We start from the raw sequence: 27142 nt of genomic DNA on the forward strand, positions 1-27142 counted from the left end.
CTATCGGGTTCAGGTCAGGACTCTGTGCAGGCCAGTGAAGTTCATCCACACCAGACTCTGTCATCCACGTCTTTATGGACCTTGCTTTGCACACTGGTGCACAGTCATGTTGGAAGAGGAAGGGGCCCGCTCCAAACTTCCCACAAGGTTGGGAACATGGAATTGTCCAACATGTTTTGGTATCCTGGAGCATTTAAAGTTCCTTTCACTGGAACTTAGGGGCCCAGCCCAACTCCTGAACAACCAACCCCACACCATAATTTCTCCTCCACCAACACAAATGTAGCGTTCTCCTGGCAACCTCCAAACCTGCAGACTCGTCCATCAGATTGCCAGATGGGAAATTGTGATTCATCACTCCAGTGAACGTGTCTCCACTGCTCTAGAGTCCAGTGGTGATGTGCTTTACACCAGTGGTCCCCAACCACCGGACCGATTGGTACCGGGCCGCACAAGAAATAAAAAATTGTATTTATTTTTTCTTAAATAAACATAAAAAACACAATATATAAATTATATATCAATATAGATCAGGGGTGCCCACACTTTTTCAGCAGGCGAGCTACTTTTTAAATGACCAAGTCGAGGTGATCTACCTCATATACACACACACACACACACACATATATATATATATGTATATATATATATATATACATACACTACCGTTCAAAAGTTTGGGGTCACATTGAAATGTCCTTATTTTCAATGAAGATAACTTTAAACTAGTCTTAACTTTAAAGAAATACACTCTATACATTGCTAATGTGGTAAATGACTATTCTAGCTGCAAATGTCTGGTTTTTGGTGCAATATCTACATAGGTGTATAGAGGCCCATTTCCAGCAACTATCACTCCAGTGTTCCAATGGTACAATGTGTTTGCTCATTGACTCAGAAGGCTAATTGATGATTAGAAAACCCTTGTGCAATCATGTTCACACATCTGAAAACAGTTTAGCTCGTTACAGAAGCTACAAAACTGACCTTCCTTTGAGCAGATTGAGTTTCTGGAGCATCACATTTGTGGGGTCAATTAAACGCTCAAAATGGCCAGAAAAAGAGAACTTTCATCTGAAACTCGACAGTCTATTCTTGTTCTTAGAAATGAAGGCTATTCCACAAAATTGTTTGGGTGACCCCAAACTTTTGAACGGTAGTGTGTATATATATATATATACATTTATATATATATAATTACATTTATTTTGCCGTTTTTGTTCACATGTTAAAGGTGTTTTAATGAATATACATGCATGTGTAACATATAGATTCCTTTCTTTCATGAAGACAAGAATATAAGTTGGTGTATTACCTGATTCTGATGACTTGCATTGATTGGAATCAGACAGTAGTGCTGATAACGTCCACATTTTCAAATGGAGAAGAAAAAAAGTTCCTCCTTTCTGTCTAATACCACAAGAAAGTGGTTGGTTTTTGGCATCTTATTTGTCCAGCTTCCATATTCGTTTGTATACACTTTACAAGAAATACATTGGCGGCAAACTCCGTAGCTTTCTAGCTTGTTTGCGCTGGCTTTCGGAGACTCTTATTTTGTTAGCAAAATAGAGCAGCACTTTTATTGTGAAGACAGGAACTGTGCGGTCAGTCTTTAGGCTTTTGACGGGAGGTATGGTTGAAATAAAAAGTGTTTCTCGCCTTTTTTCCTTCACACTGAGCTGGCAGCAACTAGCATCATTTCACAAGATCCTCGGGTGCCTTGAATTTCAATCAAGTGACGAAAGTGACGTCATAGCGAAGATTTATGATCGCTCATTTTTAGGTCTATTTTTTTTAATGCCTGGCTGGCGATCGACTGACACATCCTCCGCGATCGACCGGTAGCTTGCGATCGACGTAATGGGCACCGCTGATATAGATCAATACAGTCTGCAGGGATACAGTCCGTAAGCACACATGATTGTATTTCATTATGAAAAAAAAAAAAAAAATACCCCAGGCCACCCCGGTCCGTGGGACAAATTTTCAAGAGTTGACCGGTCCGCAGCTACAAAACGGTTGGGGACCACTGCTGTACACCACTGCATCCCACGCTTTGCATTGGACTTGGTGATGTATGGCTTAGATGCAGCCGCTCGGCCATGGAAAGCCATTCCATGAAGCTCTCTGCGTACTGTACGTGGGCTAATTGGAAGGTCACATGAAGTTTGGAGCTCTGTAGCAACTGACTGCAGAAAGTCTTTGCACTATGCGCACCCCTCTCTTGTCAGTTTACGTGGCCTACCACTTGGTGGCTGAGTTGCTGTTGTTCCCAAATGCTTCCATTTTCTTATAATAAAGCCCACAGTTGACTTTGGAATATTTAGGAGCGAGGAAATTTCACGACTGGATTTGTTGCAAAGGTGGCATCCTATGACAGTTCCACGCTGGAAATCACTGAGAGCGGCCCATTCTTTCACAAATGTTTGTAGAAACAGTCTCCATGCCTAAGTGCTTGATTTTATACACCTGTGGCATCATTTGGATGGGTGGCCAAATACTTTTGGCAATATAGTGTATGTATGTGGTAGTTCCCTTACTTATGCTGACTGGTTGGATAAGTTACTGCAGCGTGACGCCAATCTGTCAAAAACAATGCACTTGTGTCCTAGAATCAAGCCTTGGAGTTGTCCAGCACTCATGGACCTCCAGTGTTCCTCAGCTGGACTCTCAACCGAAGCTCCTCCTCCAGTGTTGACGCCCATCGTGTGGAGATCTGCAGGCATCTGGGAGAGAAGCTGGGCCTGCGGGATGGAGAAGAAGTAAGTGTCTGGTCCTTTTGAATGAGCTGTCAGGCACTGGTACTGGGACCAAAATTGTTTAATCTTTATATAAACGACATTTGTAAAGTTACAAAGGACTTAAAGTTAGTTTTATTTGCAGATGATACAACTGCTTTCTGTCCAGGAGAGAACACACAGAAGATAATACAAATAATAACAGAAGAAATGAACAAATTAAAAAGATGGTTTGACAAAAACAGACTATCTTTGAATCTCAGTAAAACTAAAATAATGCTATTTGGTAATAGTAGGAAAGAGCATCATACGCAAATACAAATAGACGGAGTAGACATCGAAAGGGTAAAAGAAACCAGATTTTTGGGAGTATTAATAGATGATAAAATGAACTGGAAATCTCATATACAAAACATACAACATAAGGTAGCAAAAAACATTTCAATAATGAATAAAACAAAACACGTCCTGGGCCAAAAATCACTTCATATTCTCTACTGCTCACTAGTGTTACCATATCTGAGTTATTGTGCAGAAATATGGGGAAATAACTACAAATGTGCGCTACATTCGTTAACCATGTTACAAAAAAGATCAGTTAGAATAATACATAATGTTGGATATAGAGAACATACAAACCCTTTATTTATTAAGTCAAAAATATTAAAGTTTGGTGATTTGGTAAAATTGCAAACAGCTAAAATGATGTACAAAGCAAACTATAACCTGCTACCAAAGAATGTACAACATTTCTTCTCAACTAAAGAGGAGAAATATAACCTTAGAGGAAAAAATAATTTAAAACATTTATATGCACATACAACACTTAAAACTTTTAGCATAACAGTATGTGGAATTAAATTATGGAATGGATTAAGTAAAGAAGTTAAAAATTGTACTGACATGATCCAGTTTAAGAGGTTGTTTAAATTAATAGTGCTTACAAAGTACAAAGAAGAAGAATTATGAGAAAAACTTCCAACCTTATTGAAAATATTCTTCATCTCAGTATGTTAATAATGACTGAATTAATTAATTACATATTACAAACTGTTGTATATACTAATTCATAGATGTTATTTTATTATATAAAAAGGTCAGTAAATGATTTTATATAATTGTAAATGCTTTGAAGTGGGAAAGGGGTAGGATTAAATAAGCTTTGCTTCTTCCTACTCCTTTTCGGGCATGATGTAAATGAAATGATATGAAATTGTGTGATGTATTATGATGTAAATGTGTTCATGTTCGAAATAAACTAAAAGAAAGAAAAGAAAGGTACTCAAAAAAGTTGTATTTTGCAGGGCTTCTTGAGACCATGTCAGCAGGTCTCGTCAGTACATCAAGTCTTTGTGGAGCCTCTGTCGTCGGATGACTGGGAGATCTTGGTATGTCCTTCTAAATGCTCATGCTCACTCACAGTATATAGCCGCTAATGGCGTGGTGCTATTGTAGGTTATTAAGGTTACAAATATACTCTAGCGTCACGTAGCTTGCCGTCTTGCTCCTCCCCCTGACGCTTCATGTCTGCAGCAACGCGGACTGCAGAGGAGGTTCTCTGATCACAGGAGGACAGACGTGCTAGAAAAAATGCACAAATTATTGTATGATGTAAATCAGGGGTGCCCACACTTTTTCTGCAGGCAAACTACTTTTCAATTGGCCAAGTGGAGGGGATCTAGCTCATTCATATATAACATTTATACATATACAAATAAAGTTTTTGTGAACAAGTTAAAGGTTTTTAATGATAGTAAAATCATGTTTAACACACATAGATTCCTTTCTTTCACGAAGACAAGAATATAAGTTGGCGTATGACCTAGGGGTGTAACGGTGTACAAAAATTTCGGTTCGGTACGTACCTCGGTTTAGAGGTCACGGTTCGGTTCATTTTCGGTACAGTAAGAGAACAACAAAATATAAATGTTTTGGTTATTTATTTACCAAATTTGTAAACAATGGCTTTATCCTTTTAACATTGGGAACACTATAATAATTCTGCCCACGTTAATCAACATTAAACTGCCTCAAGTTGTTGCTCAGATTAAATAAAACAACAAAACTTTTCTTCTACATATAAAAAGTGCAACATTAAACAGTTTCAAGTCAACTCATCATGCTTAATTTATTACAGCATTTGGGAAGCCTGTAGTTGATTTTATGTAAATGTTATATTTTTGTCAACATGTGAAAGCAGGGACCCTGCCATTCAAAACTAGGCTGCTCCATTACTAATGATTAATGTAACTATAGCTGAAAAAATGGTACAATAGCAATAGGAGAGACTATTCATCCCCGAACACCATGGCGTTCATGTAGGCTTAATGATGCACTTACATTATTATATCAACTATCAGAGACAGAAACTCTTCATTTAACATAATGTAATTTTTTGCTGCTTCAACACAGAAAAAGGTAAAGTGAAATAACAGACAGACAGGGCTTTGCTGTCCGTAACACACACACACACGCACACCACAAAATGAGCTAACGTTACGCTGAAAGCGAATTAGCCTTCACCTCAAGCCAGGACTGCGAGCGAGCTGAGCTGCCTTTTATATTTCTAGAAGGTCAACGGGCTCATAGTGATGTTACTAGTAGTTGACTGGGAGGTGTTTATTATCATTTGGGGAGAGTCCGCAGCCTGATGATTACCTGCTAAACGCTAAGCACTGACTACATGCGCTCTGAATATGCACTGCTGATTGGCTGTTACTGCTCTGAATACACACTGCTGATTGGCTGTTACTGCTCTGAATACACACTGCTGATTGGCTGTTACTGCTCTGAATACACACTGCTGATTGGCTGTTACTGCTCTGAATACACACTGCTGATTGGCTGTTACTGCTCTGAATACACACTGCTGATTGGCTGTTACTGCTCTGAATACACACTGCTGCTCCTCCCCCTGACGGGCACCTCCCAAAAATAGAAATTAGGCAGTGCTGATAATGTTGTTAATATTCAGTGTTTTATTGTTCATATTTAATTTTGTAAATCCCACTTGCTTCATTTTCTTGTACATTTTGGGTGTCCCATTGAGTAAAAAACTTTAAAATTCCATTCCGTTTTTTTGAGTTGGTCTGTCATAACTTTTTTAGAACTCTATCGGACGTTGTGACTTTTGGTATTAGTGTTCCCGGAAAAAAAGGGACCCAATCACACATTCTGTACAGCAGATTTTTACAGCTACATGTGTATACCGTATTTCCTTGAATAGCCGCAGGGGCGCTAATTAATTTAAAACCTCCTGTCACTCCTGCGTTTACCGGAAGCCGGCGGGATGGCCGTGCATGCGGTAATTATTTTAAAACCTCTTCTCACTCCGGCGTTTACCAAAAGAAATCCGGTAAATTTAGGCGTGCGTTTTGAGTGTGATGTAAGCATACCATCATGAAAAGCACATTTAATTAAAAAAAACGTTATTATGGTCTTACCTGTACTTATAAATGGAGTCCATTTGCTGCTCCTTCTGACCAAAAGCATCGATAACTTGTTTATAGAAGTCTTCATGATTTTCTTTCTTCAGTTTTAAAAGTCTCTCTGTCTCGATGGAGATATTCCTTTAATTATTACCTCCTGCTTCGATTGAAAGTCCAGTTTAGAAAACTGTTTTATTTTAGATACCGGTATGTAATCCTCCTTGTTAAAAAAAAAAAAATCTCTTGCTGCGTGTGTTCACTTCTTCTGCAGTACCGGAAGTCGCAAGAAGGATCACTAGCGCGGCAGCGCCCTCTACCACCAGGAGGCGGGAGTCATTTAATGACTTATACAGTATTTCACACACGCAGCTACGGTATATTAATACAACATAGCTGCTTACGGTTCTCTTTAGCATACTGTACCGGTATTCAATAGCTTGGACCTTAAATCCTACTGAATAGCTCTTTATCTTTTTTCCTTTGTGCGATTGCAAACTACTGAAAGCAGCTTCCTCCATTTTGAAAATGAGGACAGATGCGTCACTCGTGACGTAACGAATTTGACCCGGTGGAAGTTCTAGCCATATGCTAAATATTTTGCGAAACGAGTTTGACCCAGCGAAAATTATAGACATGCGATAGTAAAATTAATATTTTGCGAAACGAATTTGATCCGGCTTCAATAATAAACCGGTGATAAGGCCAAGCATGCGTTAATTATTTTGAGAAACGAGTTTGACCCGGCAGTAATTCTAGACGTGCGAATACTATATTCCCTGCGCCAATTCAAGGAAATACGGTATATCATTTACACACACATACACATTGGCCCCCCCAGACACATTTTTTTCTCTCAATGTGGCCCCCCGAGTCAAAATATTTTCCCAGCTCTTGCATCATCATGATTTTCTGTGCATGACTTCTTTTTAGGAGCTCCACAGCGGCGCGCTCGAGGAGCATCTTTTGGATCAGATAAGAGTCGTTTTCCAACATGCCGTCTTCCCCGTATGGGTGGACAACCACACGGTCATCTTCATCCAGATAGGTATGACTTTTGTGGAAGTGGAACCTCTTAAATTAAACACAATCCCATCCCTATATGCGGACATTTTACATTTTATTTCATCATTACTGTTGCTATATGCTTGTGTTTTTGTTTTTTCAGTCTGTGTATTGTATTGTGCTGTTGTGTCAACCTGTTTTTATGTTGGAATTTAGTATCCTTGCTATATACTGGCACATACGGCCCCTTTTAAATAAATAAACCTTTAGTAAAAGTGGTTAGAGTGTCCGCCCTGAAATCGGTAGGTTGTGAGTTCAAAACCCGACCGAGTCATACTGAAGACAATAAAAATGGGAGCCATTACCTCCCTGCTTGGCACTCAGCATCAAGGGTTGGAATTGGGGGTTAAATCACCAAAAATAATTCCCGGGCGCGGCCACCGCTGCTGCTCACTGCTCCCCTAACCTCCCAGGGGGTGACCAAGGGGATGGGTCAAATGCAAGGTACAAATTTCACCACACTTAGTGTGTGTGTGATGGTACTTTTAACTTTAAACAAAAAATAATGCCGGTTATGATCTGGAACCTATTTTAAAAAAAAATCGGTTCCAGTGTCAAACCTTTACTACCTTTTTTTTTTTTACTTTACTGGCCATTTTTTAAAGTAACATGTTCTTAGCTTTTAAAGGGAAATTGCACCCTTTTTGGAATTTTGTCTATAATTCACAATCCTTATGTAAGACCAGAACACGTTTTTCTTTTTTCATGCATTCTAACTCGTAAATAAATGCTAGCAAAAGTCAGCTAACAATGGAGCCAATGGGAATCGCTCGTTTTTGACTTTTACACGCTCTTAAAAAAAACATCCAAAAACGTCCGTCAATGTTTTGTATACATGCTGTAAGTACATATGTAATGTAGTAACATTCATAATAACATGTGATATTTACATATTTTTGGCATTTTATGCATACGATGGCGTATTCATTCCACAGACATATCACAACATTCACTTTTCCTTTCAACAAGAACTACTACTAATCATGGCAGACTTCATGAGAGAAGACTAACTACTTTGTGTCAAATTATGATCCTTAAAGGTATATTTTTTAGTTTGAATATGAGGAAGATGCTGTCAGGTTCAAACACTGATGACATCTATTAAACTGATGACATCTATTAAACAGACGAGAAGCAAGGAATTAAACAGAGACGGAATTCAATTTAGCTCATTGAGGAGAAACGTCTGGGCTGTACTCTTTGTATAGTCTTCCACCACGCTCTGACGAAAAAGGTCCACGCCTCCTCTTTTAGTTGGATATTCTCTGATAACATAGCAACAGCTGTTTCTAAGGGGAGAGGGGGTCGTAAACAGCCGTTGCCCTCGGTCATAAAACAGTTCAAATAAAAGATGCCTGGAGCTTGCGTCAGGTCCTGCTTCCTCTCCGCTTTGTAGATCTCGGGTCATGACAAAATCTTCCCGTGGATTACAATAGATCAAAGAAACCGACACCTTCATGTTGTTTCCCATCCTACACAGTGGAGTTTTACAAGCCTTTTGATTGGTAAGATCAAAGACAGCTTTTGTCTGCTCGCCGGGAACTCATTGAAACACAAAGTTTTGTGATAACTTAGATACACATCTGACAGATGCGATACAAGTTTTAGAAGCTAAGTGATAAACAGATCCAGCAAGTAGCGGTATTGCTAAGTGCTAACTGAGATCGGTAGGTCATGAGTTCAAACCCCGGCCGAGTCATACCAAAGACTATAAAAATGGGACCCATTACCTCCCTGCTTGGCACTCAGCATCAAGGGTTGGAGTTGGGGGTTAAATCACCAAAAATAATTCCCGGGCGCGGCCACCGCTGCTGCTCACTGCTCCCCTCACCTCCCAGGGGGTGATCAAGGGTGATGGGTCAAATGCAGAGAATAATTTCGCCACACCTAGTGTGTGTGTGACAATCATGGGTACTTTAACTTTAATAAGTTGGATGTCAAAGTTGACCAACTTCTCGGTTTAGGTCCACAACCTTCTATTATCAAAGTGAGGTAGATGAGGCATGATTTATAATCTACAATTAACTTTCACCAACTCAGAGGCGATGCAGCAGCTCAATATAGCAGCATAAGCTAGTTAGCTCCTTGTGATCGTGATGCCGCTAAAAAAAAAAGATAATTTGCGTTAGCGCTTATCACAATATCGCTAATACTTGGTTAATATTCAGGTCACAAGATGTAAATGGGATATTGTTGGTGTTTTTTGGATGTTTTTTAGAGGGCTTTACAGGCGGAATAGAGTATAATTAGCTGCATTGGTAACCACCTCGTACTTGCCGTATTCTATCACTTAGAATGCATAAAAAAAGAAAAACATACTTAAGAATTTGGCAAAATTCCCCAAAAAGTGCAGTTCTGCTTTAATATAGGTACTAGGGTTGTACGGTATACTGGTATTAGTAAAGTACCGCAATACTAATGGATCATAAACAATACTATACTGCTTCTAAAAAGTACCGGTTTCTTTTTTTTTTTTTTTTTTTGCCGTGGCATTGCTGGTTTTACGAGCAGAGTAGCATGTTTGGCAGCGCACAATCACTGAGTACCTACAAGCAGACAAAGTGTGTAGACAGAAAAGGGAGAATGGATGCGTTTTGGCTTAAAAACTAATGATAAAGGTGAAGCTATAACACTGAAATGCACTGAAGTGCTTTTAACATGGCTAACGTCCATCCGCAGTCGGCAGTGTTGTAGCTACTTCTAAATCACTAATCCTCGCCTCCATGGCGACAAATAAAGTATGTTTCTTACAAGTATCATTATCACTGCAGGACGAGGAATCGCTAAACATGCTTCACTACACACCGTAGGAGGATGCAATTGCTCACCGGTGTCACTGCTAACAAAAGCTAGTGCGCCTGAATGTAAACAAATGCCATGGGTGGATCTACACCTGACAACTACTTGGTATCGGATCGATACCTAAATGGGTGGTATCATCCAAAACTAATGTAAAGTATCAAACAACAGACGAATAAGTGATTATTACATTTGAACAGAAGTGTAGATAGAACATGTTGAAACAGGGAAAAAAAGAGATATTAACAGTAAATAAACAAGTAGATTAATAATGGATTTTCTACCGCTTGTCCTTCATAATGTCGACAAAATAATAGGTAGATAAATGACACAATATGTTACTGCATACGTAAGCACCCAAATTAGGAGCCTTTGTTTGCTTACTTACTACTAAAAAACAAGTTGTCTAGTATGTTCACTATTTTATTTAAGGACTAAATTGTTCTTGGATTGCAATAAGAAACATTTTTTGTTAAAAATAAAGCCAATAATTCCATTTTTGTGGTCCCCTTTTATTTAGAAAAGTATCGAAATACATTTTGGTATCGGGACAACCCTAATAGGTACTACACTTCAAATAGTCCTCTTTGCTAACCTCCTGCAGTGTCCTTGTCGCCGTCTGTGCCTTTTGGTCGCCTGGAGCCCTTCACAGAGCTCATCGTGTCCCCAAAGAACCACACCGCTCGCCCCGAGGGTTCCTCTCAGCCTCCTCACGGCGTGTCAGATCCACCGTCCCAAACTGTGTCCACCTCTGTGCCTCAGAGTCAGCAGTGGGGCCTAAAAAGTCTGTTTGGTTACATGACAAAGGGCACACGTGACCCAATCAAGGAGCTCCCCTCTGTACCGGATGTCCCCGCCCTCCTCCAGGACTCGCGCTACAGAGTATGCGGTGCACCTCCCCTGTCTCTCGGCGACGCGAGCCACGTCGCTCCAAGCGTGCTCCACGTCTTACCTTGGGGCCACGGATCGGATGCCAGCCTCACTGGAGGTCTGCCCGCAGTGACCTTTGGCCTGCTCTCCAGGGTGGCTTCCCCCAGGGAGGCCAAGGAGAGAACTAAGTCGGCCGCGGAGAAACAGAAGGAGGGAGCTGGCGAGGAGGTGAAAGAGGAAGCCACGGTGGTTCGTTTGATATGCCATGATGTGGACGAGCTGGCAGAGGAGCAAAGAAGGCCCAGCAAGGGAATGATCCACTGCGGGAAAGTCTGGGTGAGACATCCATAATTTGCTCATATACGTCATTATTTGAGCAAATCATACTTCATCCTTTTTATATTTATATGTACCAGATCCCACCACCTTTGACCACCAGACTTAACATCTCGCCACACTCCACAGTGAGAATTAGGCCGGTAAAATCGACAGTGAAAGTTGCATCCTCCATTCGCCTCCAGCCTCTAAATCAACTGGTGAGTGTCAGGAATAATTTTGCGCTGCATTGTTGTGTATGAATGTATCTTGTTAAGATTTTATATATACCAATATCAATATTCCTTATTGATTCCACACTCTTAACGATAAATGCTTTAAAATGTAATATCGGAAATTATCGGTATCGGTTTCAACCTCCCGATATTCCCGGGAGACTCCCGAATTTTAGTGCCCCTCCCGAAAATCTCCCGGGGCAACCATTCTCCCGAATATCTCCCGATTTCCACCCGGACAACATTATTGGGGGCGTGCCTTAAAGGCACTGCGTTTAGCGTCCTCTACAACCTGTCGTCACGTCCGCTTTTCCTCCATACAAACAGCCCAGTCATATAATATATGCGGCTTTTACACACACGAGTGAATGCAAGGCATACTTGATCAACAGCCATACAGGTCACACTGAGGGTGCCCGTATAAACAACTTTAACACTGTTACAAATATGCGTCACTGTGAACCCACACCAAACAAAAATGACAAACACATTATGGGAGAACATCTGCACCGTAACACAACATAAACACAACAGAACAAATACCCAGAACCCCTTGCAGCAGTAACTCTTCCGGGATGCTACAATATAAACCGCCCCACCCCCCATCACAACAAAATTAGGCATAATAATGTGTTAATTCCACGACTGTATATCGGTATCGGTTGATATCGGAATCGGTAATTAAGCGTTGGACAAGATCGGAGTATCGGATATCGGTAAAAAAGCCATTATCGGACATCTCTAAAAGGAAGGCATTTAGTATTTTTTTTAGCAAAATAGGTTGTACACCACCAACATCATGTAACATCTCACAGCAGGAAAGTCTTATCAACACCTGCCATGTAAGTCTTAAGTCAACTATGTTTGCAGTGCAAGGTGCAATGCAGTTATGTCACAATCTTGTAAAGACCACACAGATCCAGCGCAGTGTTTTTATTCATTACGGTTACCACACGGCTGCAAATAATATTTATGAATGGCATTCAAACCTTTTACATGAAATATATAATATGAATCAATGCAAACAATTAGCAGGTTGGGTGAGTGTGCATTTAAGCAAAGTGTGTTTTGATGGAGTGATGGAGTGACGTCAGACGACGACTACAGACCTGTTAGAGAAGGCTATCTTGCTTCTGAGCAACTTTATTGATTGTTATATTACTTAAATGTGTCATATTGGCCTAAGGATTAGTGGGTTGCTAAGAGGACGTATTGCGCAGCAGCACTCACTTCAAACTGACACTCTTTATAGCGTGCGTAACTTTTGAGGGACGGTTGGCATGCTAGCTTTTTTAGCTATTTTTACATGCATTAGAATCAAATAACTTCTCCCATTCTAACTGTCAGCATGCTAACGTTAGCATTTCAGTTCCACTTATGTGTATCAGCGGCTTGTGCACATACAGGATTTAAACGCAACTTCTCCCGAAATTGCATATTCTAATTCTGCTTATTAGTACCCCTATTGTGTCCTTATGTGTTATTTTTCACAATTTCCCCACAGAAGCAAGAGGACGAAGTGGATGAGATCCAGACCGCCTTCCTCGGCTGGCTGCACACTCAAAGTCACCAACCTTTGGCCTGTCTGACGCCGCGCTCCGGCTCCGTCCTCCTTCACGGCACCGACGGTGAGTCAGCTCAGAAATACACTGTACATACTAAAGCAGTGTTTTTCAACCGGCACACCAGTGATCCGTGAGATATTGTCTGGTGTGCCGTGGGAAATTACGCAACTTCACCTAATTGGTCCAAAAAATATTTTTTTGCAAATCAATAATTATAATCTGCAAATAATGTGCCGTTGCTTAGTGTCTGTGCTGTGTAGAACTCGGCACGGTAACCACGTAATACTCCATGTCAGTAGGTGGCAGCGGGTAGTTCATTGCTTTGTAAAAGTCGGAATGTGTCGGGTGAGACGAGGATGGTTTGTTGTGATCCCAATATGCAGACCACAGCGGGAGGCAGCGTGCAGGTGAAAAGGTATGTAATGCTTACACCAAAAATTAACCAAAGGGAAAGGAAAAGGCTATGCAAAGCGAAAGTAAAACTGAACTGGCTACAAAGTAAACAGAAACAAAATGCTGGACGACAGCAAAAACTTACGGCGTCCACAAAGTACATCCGTACATGACATGACAATCAACAATGTCCACACAAAGAAGGATAGCAACAACTTAAATAGTCTTGCTTGCGAACACAATGCAGGTGCGGGGAATAGCGCTCAAAGGAAGACATGAAACTGCTACAGGAAAACACCAACAAAACAGGAAGGGCCACCAAAATAACAGCGCAAGACAAGAACTAAAGCACTACACACAGGAAAACACAAACAAACTCAAAATAAGGCACGACGACCTGGTGGAGTTTCATTTTTTAACGTTTCCTGCTGGTGGTGTGCCTCCGTATTTTTTAATGAAAAAAATGTGCCTTGCCTCAAAAAAGGTTGAAAAACACTGTGCTAAACTATGGACATCTTGCATTTTAATATGTTGTTATATCTATGTATGTTCTCTCTTCTTTTCCTTCCAGCCAAGTTAGAGTTTGCTGTGACGGTGCTGAAACCAGAACCAGAGAGCGACCCAGCAGACCAGCTGTTTCTGCTCGCGCCGTCCGTTTTGCAGAAGAAGCACATACAAGTTTGTCGAATTGAGCTTGCTATTGCTGTAATGTACGACCTCGGGAAACTCACAAGTTCTTCACGTTCAGGTCGTCAGAGAGGCTGCCGTCACATCACCTGCCAACGATGTACCTGACCCAGCAAAGCAAGAACTTCCCTCATTAGAGACGCTGGGGTGAGTCTCTGTTTGTCTTCCTAATACTTGTTATGATAACACATTGGGCCTGATTTACTAAAGGTTTGTGTGTACTAAAACACGGGCAAACTTGATTGCACACACAAAGCTGATCCAATAAACGTGTGCACTGTGGATTTTGTCTGTTAAGTGAGCAGAATAAGGTGTTCAATCCATTTTGCGTCTTTGTCTTCAATAATATGCAAAATATATGCTGATGGTCAAAACGCCCACGATACTAGGGGGAGAAGATGCAAATATAATGATTTAGCATGCGCAGTGTGATTTATCAACACTGATCACTGTTTTGCGAGCACTATTTAGGGTTGTCAGACGGACGTGTAAAATGACAGCACCACACACGGCTGCATGATCAGACAAACATCCTCCACAAATTCAGTTTTGGTGTCAATATTTTTTTAATGACGTTTGTTTATTTCACATACAAACCTCAAAAGCAGTGAAGTTGGCACATTGTGTAAATGGTAGGGGTGTAACGGTACACACAAATTTCAGTTCGGTACGTACCTCGGTTTAGAGGTCACTGTTCGGTTCATTTTCAGTACAGTAAGAAAACAACAAAATATACATTTTTGGGTTATTTATTTACCAAATTTGCAAAATCCTCCACCAAAAATATTTTTCTTAGTGGAATACCGGTATTTGATGTGAAGTAATGGGAACCTTGGTTAGGTCAATAATTCATAATAACATTGATTTTGATTCAATATTATGTTTTGAGCAATGACAGTTGGAAAGAAAAAAAACAGCTTTGTTTTATTAGTCAACATTGCAACTTTTTCTAAATTACACTTCACCTTTAAGCTTTTTTATTTCACTTTTGTTATGTTTTTGTTTATTTTAATAGTATCTTTAGAATGTGCCGTGGGCCTTTAAAACATTAGCTGTGGGCCGCAAATGGCCTCCGGGGCACACTTTTGACACCCCTGCTATAGATAATAAAAAATGAAATGTGATAAATCTATGGATAAAAAGCAGAGCCTGGCGACGCATGCGCGTTTATCATAACTCTCTCGCTCTCTCTGTCTCTGCCCCTCCCTCACCAATGCTGCTGCACGCACAATTTGTTTTGTTTTTAACCCCTTCTTAACCCTGAACGTACATTGTTAATGCACGCAACCATAACTCAAAATGCGGGACATTTGAGGCATTTAAGAAACTCCGCCCTGACAGCTCCGTAAAAGAGGACATGTCCGGTGAAAAGAGGACGTATGGTCAGTCTATCGTAGCCCGTTAGTTGCTAGCATGTCGTGTGTTGTGCCTCGGTGTGCATTGTTTACACAACGTGCGTTACGCTACTTAATATGTCCGTGTGGAAACTCGTTCGGTACACCTCCGAAACCGAACCGGAAACCCTGTACCAAAACGGTTCAATACAAATACACGTACCGTTACACCCCTAGTAAATGGTAAATAAAAACAGAATACAATGATTTGCAAATCCTTTTCAACCTAAATTCCATTGAATAGACTGCAAAGACAAGATACTTAATGTTGTAACTGGAAAACTTAATTTTTTGCAAATATTAGCTCATTTGGAATTTGATGCCTGCAACATGTTTAAAAAAAGCTGGCACAAGTGGCAAAAAGACTGAGAAAGTTGAGGAATGCTCATCAAACACTTATTTGGAACATGTCACAGGTGAACAGGCTAATTGGGAACAGGTGGGTGCCATGATTGGGTATAAAAGCAGCTAACATGAAATGCTCAGTCATTCACAAACAAGGATGGGGCGAGGGTCACCACTTTGTCAACAAATGCCTGAGCAAATTGTCCAACAGTTTAAGAACAATTTAGAACGAGCTATTGCAAGGAATTTAGGGATTTCAACATCGACGGTCCAAAAGGTTCAGAGAATCTGGAGAAATCACTGCACGTAAGCGACGATATTACGGACCTTGGATCCCTCAGGCGGTACTGCATCAAAAAGTGACATCAGTGTGTAAAGGATATCACCACATGGGCTCAGGTACACTTCAGAAAACCACTGTCCGTAACTACAGTTGGTCACTACATCTGTAAAAGCAAGTTAAAACTCTACTATGCAAAGCCAAAGCCATTTATCAACAACACCCAGAAATGTTGCCGACTTCGCTGGGCCCGAGCTCATCTAAGATGGACTGATGCAAAGTAGAAAAGTGTTCTGTGGTCTGCCGAGTTCACATTTCAAATTGTTTTTGGAAACTGTACGTTGTGTCCTCCGGACCAACGAGGAAGAGAACTATCTGGAGTGTTCTCGGCGCAAAGTGTAAAAGCCAGCATCTGTGATGGTATGGGGGTGTATTAGTGCCCAAGGCATGGGTAACTTACACATCTGTGAAGGCACCATTAATGCTGAAAGGTACATACAGGTTTTGGAGCAACATATGTTGCCATCCAAGCAACGTTATCATGGACGCCCCTGCTTATTTCAGCAAGACAATGCCAAACCACGTGTTACAACAGCGTGGCTTCGTAGTAAAAGAGTGCGGGTACTAGACTGGCCTGCCTGTAGTCCAGACCTGTCTCCCATTGAAAATGTGTGGCGCATTATGAGGCCTAAAATACCACAACGGAGACCCCGGACTGTTGAACAACTTAAGCTGTACATCAAGCAAGAATAGGAAAGCTTCAAAAATGTGTCTCCTCAGTTCCCAAACGTTTACTGAGTGTTGTTAAAAGGAAAGGTCATGTAACACAGTGGTTAAAATGCCTCTGTGACAACTTTTTTGCAATGTGTTGCTGCCATTAAATTCTAGAACTGCAAAAAAAATATGTTTCTCAGTTCGAACATTAAATATCTCGTCTTTGTAGTCTATTCAATTGAATATAAGTTGAAAAATATAAGTTGTCTCCTGCATGTTTGGAAGCATAGCAAAACGCCACAGGGAGGAGGAGCATGATAACATGAATGTGCAGTAAACGAGTGTCTCCGTGGTGATGCCTTGTATTGTGCACGCAAAATTATCATTTAAAGAAGGCGGTCTGCATCACTTTCAATTGCACACGCAGTCTTAGTAAATAACACGCAACATGTCCACTTATAGTACATGCTATTTTATAGATTGCACACACTGTTCGCTGCGTGGGGTTTGGATCTTAGTAAATCAGGCCCTTTGTCTTTCCTCAGTGGCGTTGACGAGGTGAGCAGGAGAAGCTTTGAGTTCATCTCTCACAGTCTGCTCGCTTCCCCGTTGGCCAGAGAGCTTGGAGTGATGGCACAAGGCCTCAGAGGAGGAGCGCTGCTCATCACCGGCGCTAAGGTGAGTCATTAGCACCTGTCCTACGTTGTGTCAACGCTTTCATTCTAAAAGACTTTTCGCATGTCGCAAACAAATGGGAAAAAGCATACATAAAGGCCCCTATTCGCTTGTTTGCGCTGAAGTGTTTTTTTTCTGTGAATTTGAAGCTACGCACATTCCTCTTATTTGATTCTCTCACTCTCTGTGATTCAGGCAAAAGTGCTTAAATTTCAAATAAAGGGGGGTCATTACTAACGAGGCGGACTTTTTTGTCGTGACGCCTTTTTTTCTTATGCTTGCGTGAAAATGATAGAACATGTAGTTTTTTCAATGCTTATGAATGTCTTCTAAATGCATCTTGGCCGTAAACCTGCGTCGCCATGGCGATAGAGCGCTATCCCTCTAAATCTGAATTATTTATATTTGTGATACATTTAGGACAATTATATTCTTCCAACTAGGGTTGCACGATTAGTCGACGTCAATTCGACATTGAGGTTTTAAATATTGTGATGACCTAAGCTCAAAATGCTGAGTTGTTTTTTTCCTTCTCGGCCTTCACCGGCATTTGAGTGACAGACATGTTTGCCAATCAAAATTGTTGAGCCTTGGGTCCTTTGTCTCCTGGCCAATCAAATTTGTTTACAGGGAACAGCAAGTTTGCGTGTGCTGCAGTGGAGGCAGTCAATACGCTAATAACAAACATCCCTTGCGCCTTGGAAAAAGTTTTGATGGTGCCTGGGCCGATATCAATAAGTCAATTAATCGAACAGTAAAAATGAAAATAGATAGGTAGGTAGGTCTTTATTGTCATTGCACAAGTACAGCGAAACTTTGTTTTTAGCACAAACCCGTTCAAGATTAGACAAACAAACAGGGTACAGGGTTACAGAACAGGAACGCTGATGGGTCGCTACAAGGCGCCCTGTAAAAGAGGTGAAAAAGGTCAACGCTGGGGGAGGTTGAGTAAAAAAATACCATCTAGACTGGGCTCCTAAGGGGGCCCAGTCTGGAGTGGGAAAAAACCTCCATAGCAAAGCACATAAATGGGTTATAAATGGGTTATACTTGTATAGCACTTTTCTACCTTCAAGGTACTCAAAGCGCTTTGACAGTATTTCCACATCCACCCATTCACACACACATTCACACACTGATGGCGGGAGCTGCCATGCAAGGCGCTACCAGCACCCATCAGGAGCAAGGGTGAAGTGTCTTGCCCAAGGACACAACGGACGTGACTAGGATGGTAGAAGGTGGGGATCGAACCCCAGTAACCAGCAACCCTCCAATTGCTGGCATGGCCACTCTACCAACTTCGCCACGCCGCCCCCATATACATATACATATACATATACATATACATATTACAACATACATCTCGAGATATCTAGCAACAGAGGGGAAGGTGGGGGCCACGGTGGCAGGCTGCAGCTCTTCAGGCGCTGCCCATTCGTCCATCACCCCTAAGGGATTTGCATCAAGGGCATTGGATGTGGGATGGGGTATGTGTGTGTGTAAGCCTGCCGCGTGTCTCTATTCCGCGGCCTTGATGTCGTGCAGTCGCTAGTCCAAAGTCAACAACAACAGGTGTGTGTCCATGAGAGACAAGAAGGGAGTTTGTTGTGTCTTCGCCGCACTGTCCTTCGGGAGAGTCTCGAAGCCAGGGAAACAATCCAAGTTCGAATGTTTTGTATGCGAGTGAAAGTAAAATTTGCTTTTCACAAAACTCCTCCTGCGGCGCAGACAGCCCGATGCTATCTAAATCACAAGAGTGTCCACAGTTCTTCCCGCATCCTCCAATCATTTGTGGCAGCTCTGGGGTACTTTGAAGACTGCCAGCAACTTCCAATTTGTCGACAAACCAGAGCAACGCTTACTCCAATCAGCAGATGTCCTGTTGTCATAATTCCGAATAGGTGGATATCTTCACGTCCTCGACTGGACGGGTCGCCAGGCACGCGGCACTCCTTCTTCTCCCAAGAGTCCGTCCTGTGTCCAGCAACAACTGCTTCGTCATGACAAGCAAGTTCCCCCAAACCCAAGATCTTGTCAATTTCGTTGAGGCCAGTTGAATAGTTCCAATGTTTAGATTTGGAGAGCAGCGCAAAAAGAGACAACAAGAAAGTCAAGACAAGACAAAGTCTTGGGACGGTTGAGGGTTCCAGGTTCGATCCCCGCTTCTGCCATCCTAGTCACTGCTGTTGTGTCCGTGGGCAAGACACTTTACCCACCTGCTCCCAGTGCCACCCACACTGGTTTAAAAATGGATCTTAGATATTGGGTTTCACAATGTAAAGCGCTTTGAGTCACTAGAGAAAAGCGCTATATAAATATAATTCACTTCAAGTAAAATACTTTGCCGGCCTCGATAAATTGGTGCCTGTTTTCTTCGTCTCTTGCTTCAAACTGGGAAAAAGAGGTCTCACTCTGCATCGCTCTCAGCTCCTGAGCGCATTTATTTATCAGTAGAATTAACTGAATCTTTGTCTTGGAGAGCGGCACCCCTGGCTTACACACACAGGATTCACTGACATCGCCTCTACTTGCTAGTAAGAAGTTCCGCAAAGTAACAAAAATTTAGAGGAAACAATAGGATTACAAAGACAAATGTCCCGTTGTGGGAATATTATAGCTTTAAACCAGACTGGCAATATAAGCCCATCAACACGGACGAAAGAATGCCGTGATGGCAACCAAAAATTTTTTCCACCTCAGGATGTTCAACATTCATTTAAGTTAATTTTTTCCTTACAGAAATCAGGGTCCATTTTATTTTTTGGTTAATTTATTTAGGATAACTTAAAATTATTCAGCTTCCAATTACAGTACAATGGTAAACAATTCCACAGTAATGACAAATACAGGTTTACATCCTTTTTAATGGTTACTTGCATTATTATATATTTGTGCTTACTTTGGTCACAAAATAATGCTGACAATATCATCGTTTATCAGCAATAATTTGTAGAAAAATATATTGTCCAGGAAAATTTGAAGAATACCCTCACTTTATAGTTTTTATTGGTTATTTCTTCAGTTTAAGAGCACAATATAGACAAACGTTCTGTCTGCATGAAGCCAAATATTTTTTAAAGTAGATTATTGTATATTATTCTAATGCAGCCCTCTATCGTACTGTACAGAGTTGTAAAAGAAATCTTTGTTAATGAACGACTGTAATCAAACTGTGACCCCACATATGTATCTGTGGCGGACCTTCACCATTATATGCTGTATGGGAAACACTGTTAACTTCATCAAGATGTGCATTGTTGTTTATCAGGGCAGTGGAAAGAGCGCACTCTCTCGCGCCCTCTGCAGAAGAGCAGCGGATGAGCTGGATGCACACGTGGAAGTGTTGGAGTGTAAAACGTTGCAAGGTGGAGAACTTACGCGACAAACTTGCCTTGTGTCATAATTTTATGGTGATGATACCAACGTGTGTGTGTTTTGTTTTGTTTTTGTCTTATTTCAGGAAAAAGGGCGGAGACGGTGCGACAGACGCTGCAGGACGTTTTCAGGCATGCACAATGGCAGCAGCCCTCCGTGGTCCTACTGGATGACCTGGATCACGTCACGCCGGCGCCCTCTACGCCCGAGCACGATCAAGGCCCAGAGGCGCTGCTTCACCTGCACATCGCACAAAGTACCCAACACATACACGCTCACACATTTTTTAGTACAGTCTAAGGCAGTGGTTCTTAACCTTGTTGGAGGTACCGAACCCCACCAGTTTCACATGCGCATTCACCGAACCCTTTTTTAGTGAAAAAAAAAAAAAAAATTTTTCAAATTCAAGACAAAGTTATATGTTTTTGGTAACACTTTAGTATGGGGAACATATTCTAAGTAACAAATACTTATTTAGAGTTTTTTGGACACTAGGGGAACATATTCTAAGTAACTAAGACTTAATTTAGAGTTATTTGATTAGGGTTAGAGGGTTAGGGCCATGGTTAGAGGGTTAGGGTTATAATAAGGCCATGCCGAATAAGGCATTAATAAGTACTTAATAATGACTAGTTAAGAGCCAATATGTTAGTAATTTGCATGTTAATAAGCAACTAATTAATGGTGAATATATTCCCCATACTAAAGTGGTACCATGTTTTATTACTGGTGCACAAAATGAACCGTGCCTGAACATCACCTTGTTCAAACAACAAAACCAACACAGTGCATAAACTCACAACAAATTACACACCTGCAAATCAGTCTGACTTCTGCTGTTGCCGTATCCGTAATACGCCGATAGGGAGAAGTTTTTATTTACACGATGAGTCGGGTGTGTCTTGACCTCAGCCGAACTCCTGAGCCCGACTCACAGTACCCCTAGGGTTCAATCGAACCCAGGTTAAGAACCACTGTTCTAACGTTATAGAGCGGAAATTTCCAAAGCTACTATTAAAAAAAACAAAAAAAACAGTGGAATAAAACAGCAAACAGGTGAAATGTAAAAAAATGCAATGTTGACTCCAATAACACAAAGCTGCCATGCAGGCTGTTTTTTTTTATAACAGTCATTGCTCAAAAAATAATAGTGCATAAAAATTCATGTTATGAATTATTGACATATTCAAGGCTCCAATTACTTATAAAAAAATTGCCTTACACATTTTTTTGGGGAAAATATTGCGTTTTTGTTTGCCATATGAAAACAAAGTTTTTATACAGTTGGTCACACAGCTCCAACAATCCATGAAAAATCTTGAAAATAAGTTGACATCCATCCAGCAGAGCAACATCTTCAGGTTTATGAGAAAGATAAACATCAAACCGCCGGATGATTTTTGTGATTTCGGAATTGTTGGAGACTTTTTGATGACATGTGCTTCAATGCACTGACACACCATCAATACTGGATTGCCTGGAATCTGAAAGTATCCTGAAAGATCACCTGCAATCTGAAAGTACTTTCATCACTAAAGAATGGCGACTATTTTTCCGGTGGAAAAGTTTGGACAGCCGTGTTATGGAGTGCGTGTTTGCAGGTTTGATGGACATCGTGGACCAACTAGTAGACGACAACAGTCTGACGTGTTTGATCGTCACCAGCCTCAGTCAGCAATCCTTACACAACAAACTCACTTGCGTGGAAGGAACACACTTCTTCCAGGGATTCACACACATACAACCACCTGACCAGGTTGGACTCTAGTCTACTGTAATCTATCTCTATCTATCGTCACACAGACACACTATAATAGCTTGTGTGTGTGTGTGTATGCGCGCGCATGCAGGCTCAGAGAGCGGACATTTTGCGTCGTCTGATCCAAACAAGGTGTCCTCAAAGCTCTGTGACCTTTGACCTGGAGGCTGTGGCCAAGAAGATGGAGGGATACCTTCCTCAGGATGTGGCGGTGCTGTTGGAGAGAGCTGTCCATGCCAACACTGCGCGAGGCGGACGCCATCACGCCGGTAACAAACATCACTTTTTGTTGTTGTCATGAGTCACTCCTGACTTTCTTGTGTGTGTTCCAGGGGTGTGTTTGTCCCTGCAGGACTTTGAGCAGGCTCTTGAGGGCTTCACACCTCCCTCCCTCTGGGGAGTGGACCTCCATACTCCTAGTGGGCCCGGGCTGGATGGGGTGGGAGGACTGACGGAGGTGCGACAGCAGCTCATGGACACCATCATGTTACCAGCAAAGGTACGCATATCCCTATCCTTCTAGAACAGGGGTCGGCAACCCAAAACGTTGAAAGAGCCATGTTGGACCAAAAAACAAATCTGTCTGGAGCCGCAAAAAATTAAAAGCCGTATATACAGTAAGTGTTATAATGAAGACAACACTTGACGTAAGTGTCTATATTAGCCTACTATCAAAATGACTATGTGTCGCAGGCTGAAGCAAATCATCGTTGACAGAAATGTTGAAATGTAATATTTATTCCACACATTTTTACAATATTAGAAACCATTAGTTAGACTGACCATACGTCCTCTTTTCCCCGGACGTGTCCTCTTTTGCGGGGCTGTCCGGGCGAAGTTTCTTATATGCCTCAAATGGCCGGCATTTTGAGTTAGGGTTGCGTGTATTTTCAATGTACCGTATTTTTCGAAGTATAAGTCGCTCCGGAGTATAAGTCGCACCGGCCGAAAATGCATAATAAAGAAGGAAAAAAACATATATAAGTCGCACTGGAGTATAAGTCGCATTTTTTGGGGAAATTTATTTGATAAAAGCCAACACCAAGAATAGACATTTGAAAGGCAATTTAAAATAAATAAAGAATAGTGAACAACAGGCTGAATAAGTGTACGTTATATGAGGCATAAATAACCAACTGAGAAGGTGCCTTGTATGTTAACGTAACATATTATGGTAAGAGTCATTCAAATAACTATAACATATAGAACATGCTATACATTTACCAAACAATCTGTCACTCCTAATCGCTAAATCCCATTAAATCTTATACGTCTAGTCTCTTACGTGAATGAGCTAAATAATATTATTTGATATTTTACGGTAATGTGTTAATAATTTCACACATAAGTCGCTCCTGAGTATAAGTAGCACTCCTGGCCAAACTATGAAAAAAAACTGCGACTTATAGTCCGAAAAATACGGTACGTTTAGGGTTAAGAAGGGGTTGAAAACAAAACAAATTGTGAAGGTGTGCGCACGCAGCAGCATTCTCGAGGGAGGGGCAGAGACAGAGAAAGCGAGAGAGTTATGATAAACGCGCATGCGTCGCCAGGCTCTGCTTTTTATCGATAAACTTATCAGATAAAATGTTTTATTATGTATAGCAGGGGTGTCAAAAGTGTGCCCCGGAGGCCATTTGCGACCCACAGCTAATGTTTTAAAGGCCCACGGCACATTCTAAAAATACTATTGAAATAAACAAAAACATAACAAAAGTGAAATAAAAAAGCTTAAAGGTGAAATGTAATCTAGAAACAGTTGCAATGTTGACTAATAAAACAAAGCTGTTTTTTTTTCTTTCAAACTGTCATTGCTCAAAACATAATATTGAATCAAAATCAATGTTATTATGAATTGTTGACCTATCCAAGGTTCCGATTACTTCACATCAAATATTCCATTATTATGATGATACTATATATCTAATAGTATATATCTGTTACATGAATCAATTTAAGTGGACCCCGACTTAAACAAGTTGAAAAACTTATTCGGGTGTTACCATTTAGTGGTCAATTGTACGGAATATGTACTTCACTGTGCAACCTACTAATAAAAGTCTCAATCAATCAATCAATCCACTTTGAAAAATATTTTTGGTGGAAGATTTTGCATATTTTGTGTGTTTGCCATTAAAAACATAGTTTTGTTTGACAAAAAAGGGCGGAAAACAAAAAAACAACTGAGGAATGAGGAATAGACTCCAGAGATTTAAGCGTTAAGTATAAAATGTATGTATGCCCTGGCACACCATTATCATCATTTCATGACCCAAGCAAAACACTTTTTACACTTTTATACTGAAATAAATACACCTACAACTTATTAAATAAAAACATAGAAAAAACTACCAGCAGCGGTAAAGTTTAGATCCATGAAGGAAAGAAGAAAGTGAATGAATGTTTATAACTGAATACATTTACATATGTATACACATTTGTTTTCTTTTTAATGAATTAAGTAACGTTTGTGACAACCTTTTTCCAAAACACAATATAGAATGTGAGTTATAACAGGATAATGCATACGTTTATAATTTTTTTTCAAAACGCTTACAAAAAAGTGGGACCCCAAAAATGTACTGTGGGACCCCATTTTGAAAATTCCTAGCGCCAACACTGCTGTCAACAGAGGAGAAAAAATGCTTTATTTAAATAAATATATTATTTATAAAGCAAGTTTGAGTATCATTGGCAAATTTTCACCTAGTCCCAGCCTTGGCGTGCTGCCCGCCTTGGCACGCATATATGTGTCCTCTTTTTGGGATTTCACAATATGGTCAACCTACATTAGTAAATCAGATGCTTCACAGAAGGTGAGATAACTCCTGGAAATGGCTGTCTTTTAATCACCAAAGGTATAGATGTGTGTGTCCAAGTTAAAGGAAACAGCAGACTGTCTTCTTTTAATAGATTTATTACAATCTTTGGCAAGCTAGGTAATGTTTGCTGTGGTCTGGAACAACATGGCACACAAACAACTGGTAGGTAATGTCATGAGGCATGGAAAACTAAATTATATACAAAGAGATACAAGTAAAGGATATTAAATGAGCTCAAATATACCTACAAATGAAACATAATAATGCAATATGTACATTAATAAAGTGATTCTGATTCTGATACAGCTAGCCTAAATAGCATGTTAGCATTGATTAGCTTGCAGTCAGGCACTGACCAAATATGCCTGATTAGCACTCCAACAAGTTAATAACATCAACAGAGCGCACTTTTGGTGGACAAAGAAAGAGTGGAAGATTTTACATGTAAACAAACTGTTGAGTCACAGTCCACACTATGGTGAGTTCAAGAACTGCCGAAATTAGTAGGACAAAAAGATGTTCACCAAATACTCATCAGTGAAGCACACACACACAAACATATTAAACAGTGGGATTTCTAACAATTGGGAAGGTTCGTGTCATGTTTGTCCTCAAACAAAAAACTAAAACAAAAAAAATATTTATCCCCATCTTTTTCCATTTTCAATCCTTTTTTAAAAAATGCTCCAGGGAGCCACTAGGGCGGCACTAAAGAGGCGCGGGTTGCTGTCCCCCGTTCTAGAACCTAAGGCAGGGTTGTCCAGCAAGGGCCGCGTAGATAAAAATCGCAGGATGCGGGGGCCACTTTGAAACATTTTGTACATTAGATCAGTGGTTCTCAAACTTTTTTTCACCAATGACCACTGCAAAAAAACAAACACTTGGCTCTCCCAAGTACCACTATAATGACCAACATTAAAATACAGTAGTATAGTAGGCTTAAATATTTATTTAACAAGTTTATTTAATAGTTTGGGCCACTGTAACATTACACATGTGTGTTGAATATTTCATTAAGTGATTCTTTGGCATACCACTAGATGGAGCCTGTGTACCACTATTTGAGAATCACAGCATTAGATACTAAAACCAATACATTATAGTAGACGGTGAGCTGACATGAGAAAAAGTGCCTAGAAAATGAATTTCGCTCCCACGTCTAAGCACAACTTGTTCAATGCATTTTTGCATAGATAATACCCTTCTGGACTTTGGGTTAAAAGTTCAGAACATGATACCTAGCCAAATTTTGTCACAAGCCAGAAATGTATATAGAGGTAAATCACAAAAAACGAAAATCTTGTGCTGCAGTTTTGGCTTGTAAAATATGTCTTATTCATTTTGGCAACACAAAATCTTTCTCAAATATCATAAATACATATACCTAACATCTGAAACAAATATTGGTGCCTTAGTATACTCATATGTGAATTTAGATCATGAAATGTAGCAAATTTCTTAAAAAACGATTCAACTGAAGTGATTTGCCCCAGCACAATGAAGCACACACTTATTAAATTTAGCTAAAAGCTTATGTATCATACATTAAAAAAATGTCACAACCTTCTATGTAATCAAAGGTACAAAAGAAGTAACACACCGTGGCCAAAAGTGGCTTAAAATCTAGCAAAATATTACCATGCACCCCAAAACTGGAATAAGGCAAAAATGGACAAGATTAAAAT

The 27142-nt window shown here is 40.5% G+C and overlaps 1 protein-coding gene across 6 annotated transcripts in view; it reads left to right on the forward strand.

Annotated features, from left to right (window-relative positions):
- Nucleotides 1-27142, forward strand: part of LOC133650227 (peroxisomal ATPase PEX1-like) — an 86869-nt gene that overhangs the window by 27264 nt on the left and 32463 nt on the right. For 4 of the 6 annotated variants that reach the window (XM_062047225.1, XM_062047227.1, XM_062047226.1 and 1 more), the window contains 14 exons: nt 2613-2762; nt 4043-4126; nt 7097-7211; nt 10632-11233; nt 11314-11433; nt 12953-13076; nt 13978-14084; nt 14155-14240; nt 17372-17504; nt 20770-20866; nt 20962-21132; nt 22478-22632; nt 22727-22904; nt 22968-23134. In XM_062047225.1, the coding sequence (XP_061903209.1) occupies nt 2613-2762; nt 4043-4126; nt 7097-7211; nt 10632-11233; nt 11314-11433; nt 12953-13076; nt 13978-14084; nt 14155-14240; nt 17372-17504; nt 20770-20866; nt 20962-21132; nt 22478-22632; nt 22727-22904; nt 22968-23134 (2289 nt within the window). The remainder of the gene's footprint in view (nt 1-2612; nt 2763-4042; nt 4127-7096; nt 7212-10631; nt 11234-11313; nt 11434-12952; nt 13077-13977; nt 14085-14154; nt 14241-17371; nt 17505-20769; nt 20867-20961; nt 21133-22477; nt 22633-22726; nt 22905-22967; nt 23135-27142) is intronic. The other 2 variants (XM_062047228.1, XM_062047230.1) reach the window with 1 other exon arrangement.

This window comes from Entelurus aequoreus, linkage group LG05, assembly GCF_033978785.1.
Source record: "Entelurus aequoreus isolate RoL-2023_Sb linkage group LG05, RoL_Eaeq_v1.1, whole genome shotgun sequence".
NCBI lineage: Eukaryota > Metazoa > Chordata > Actinopteri > Syngnathiformes > Syngnathidae > Entelurus > Entelurus aequoreus.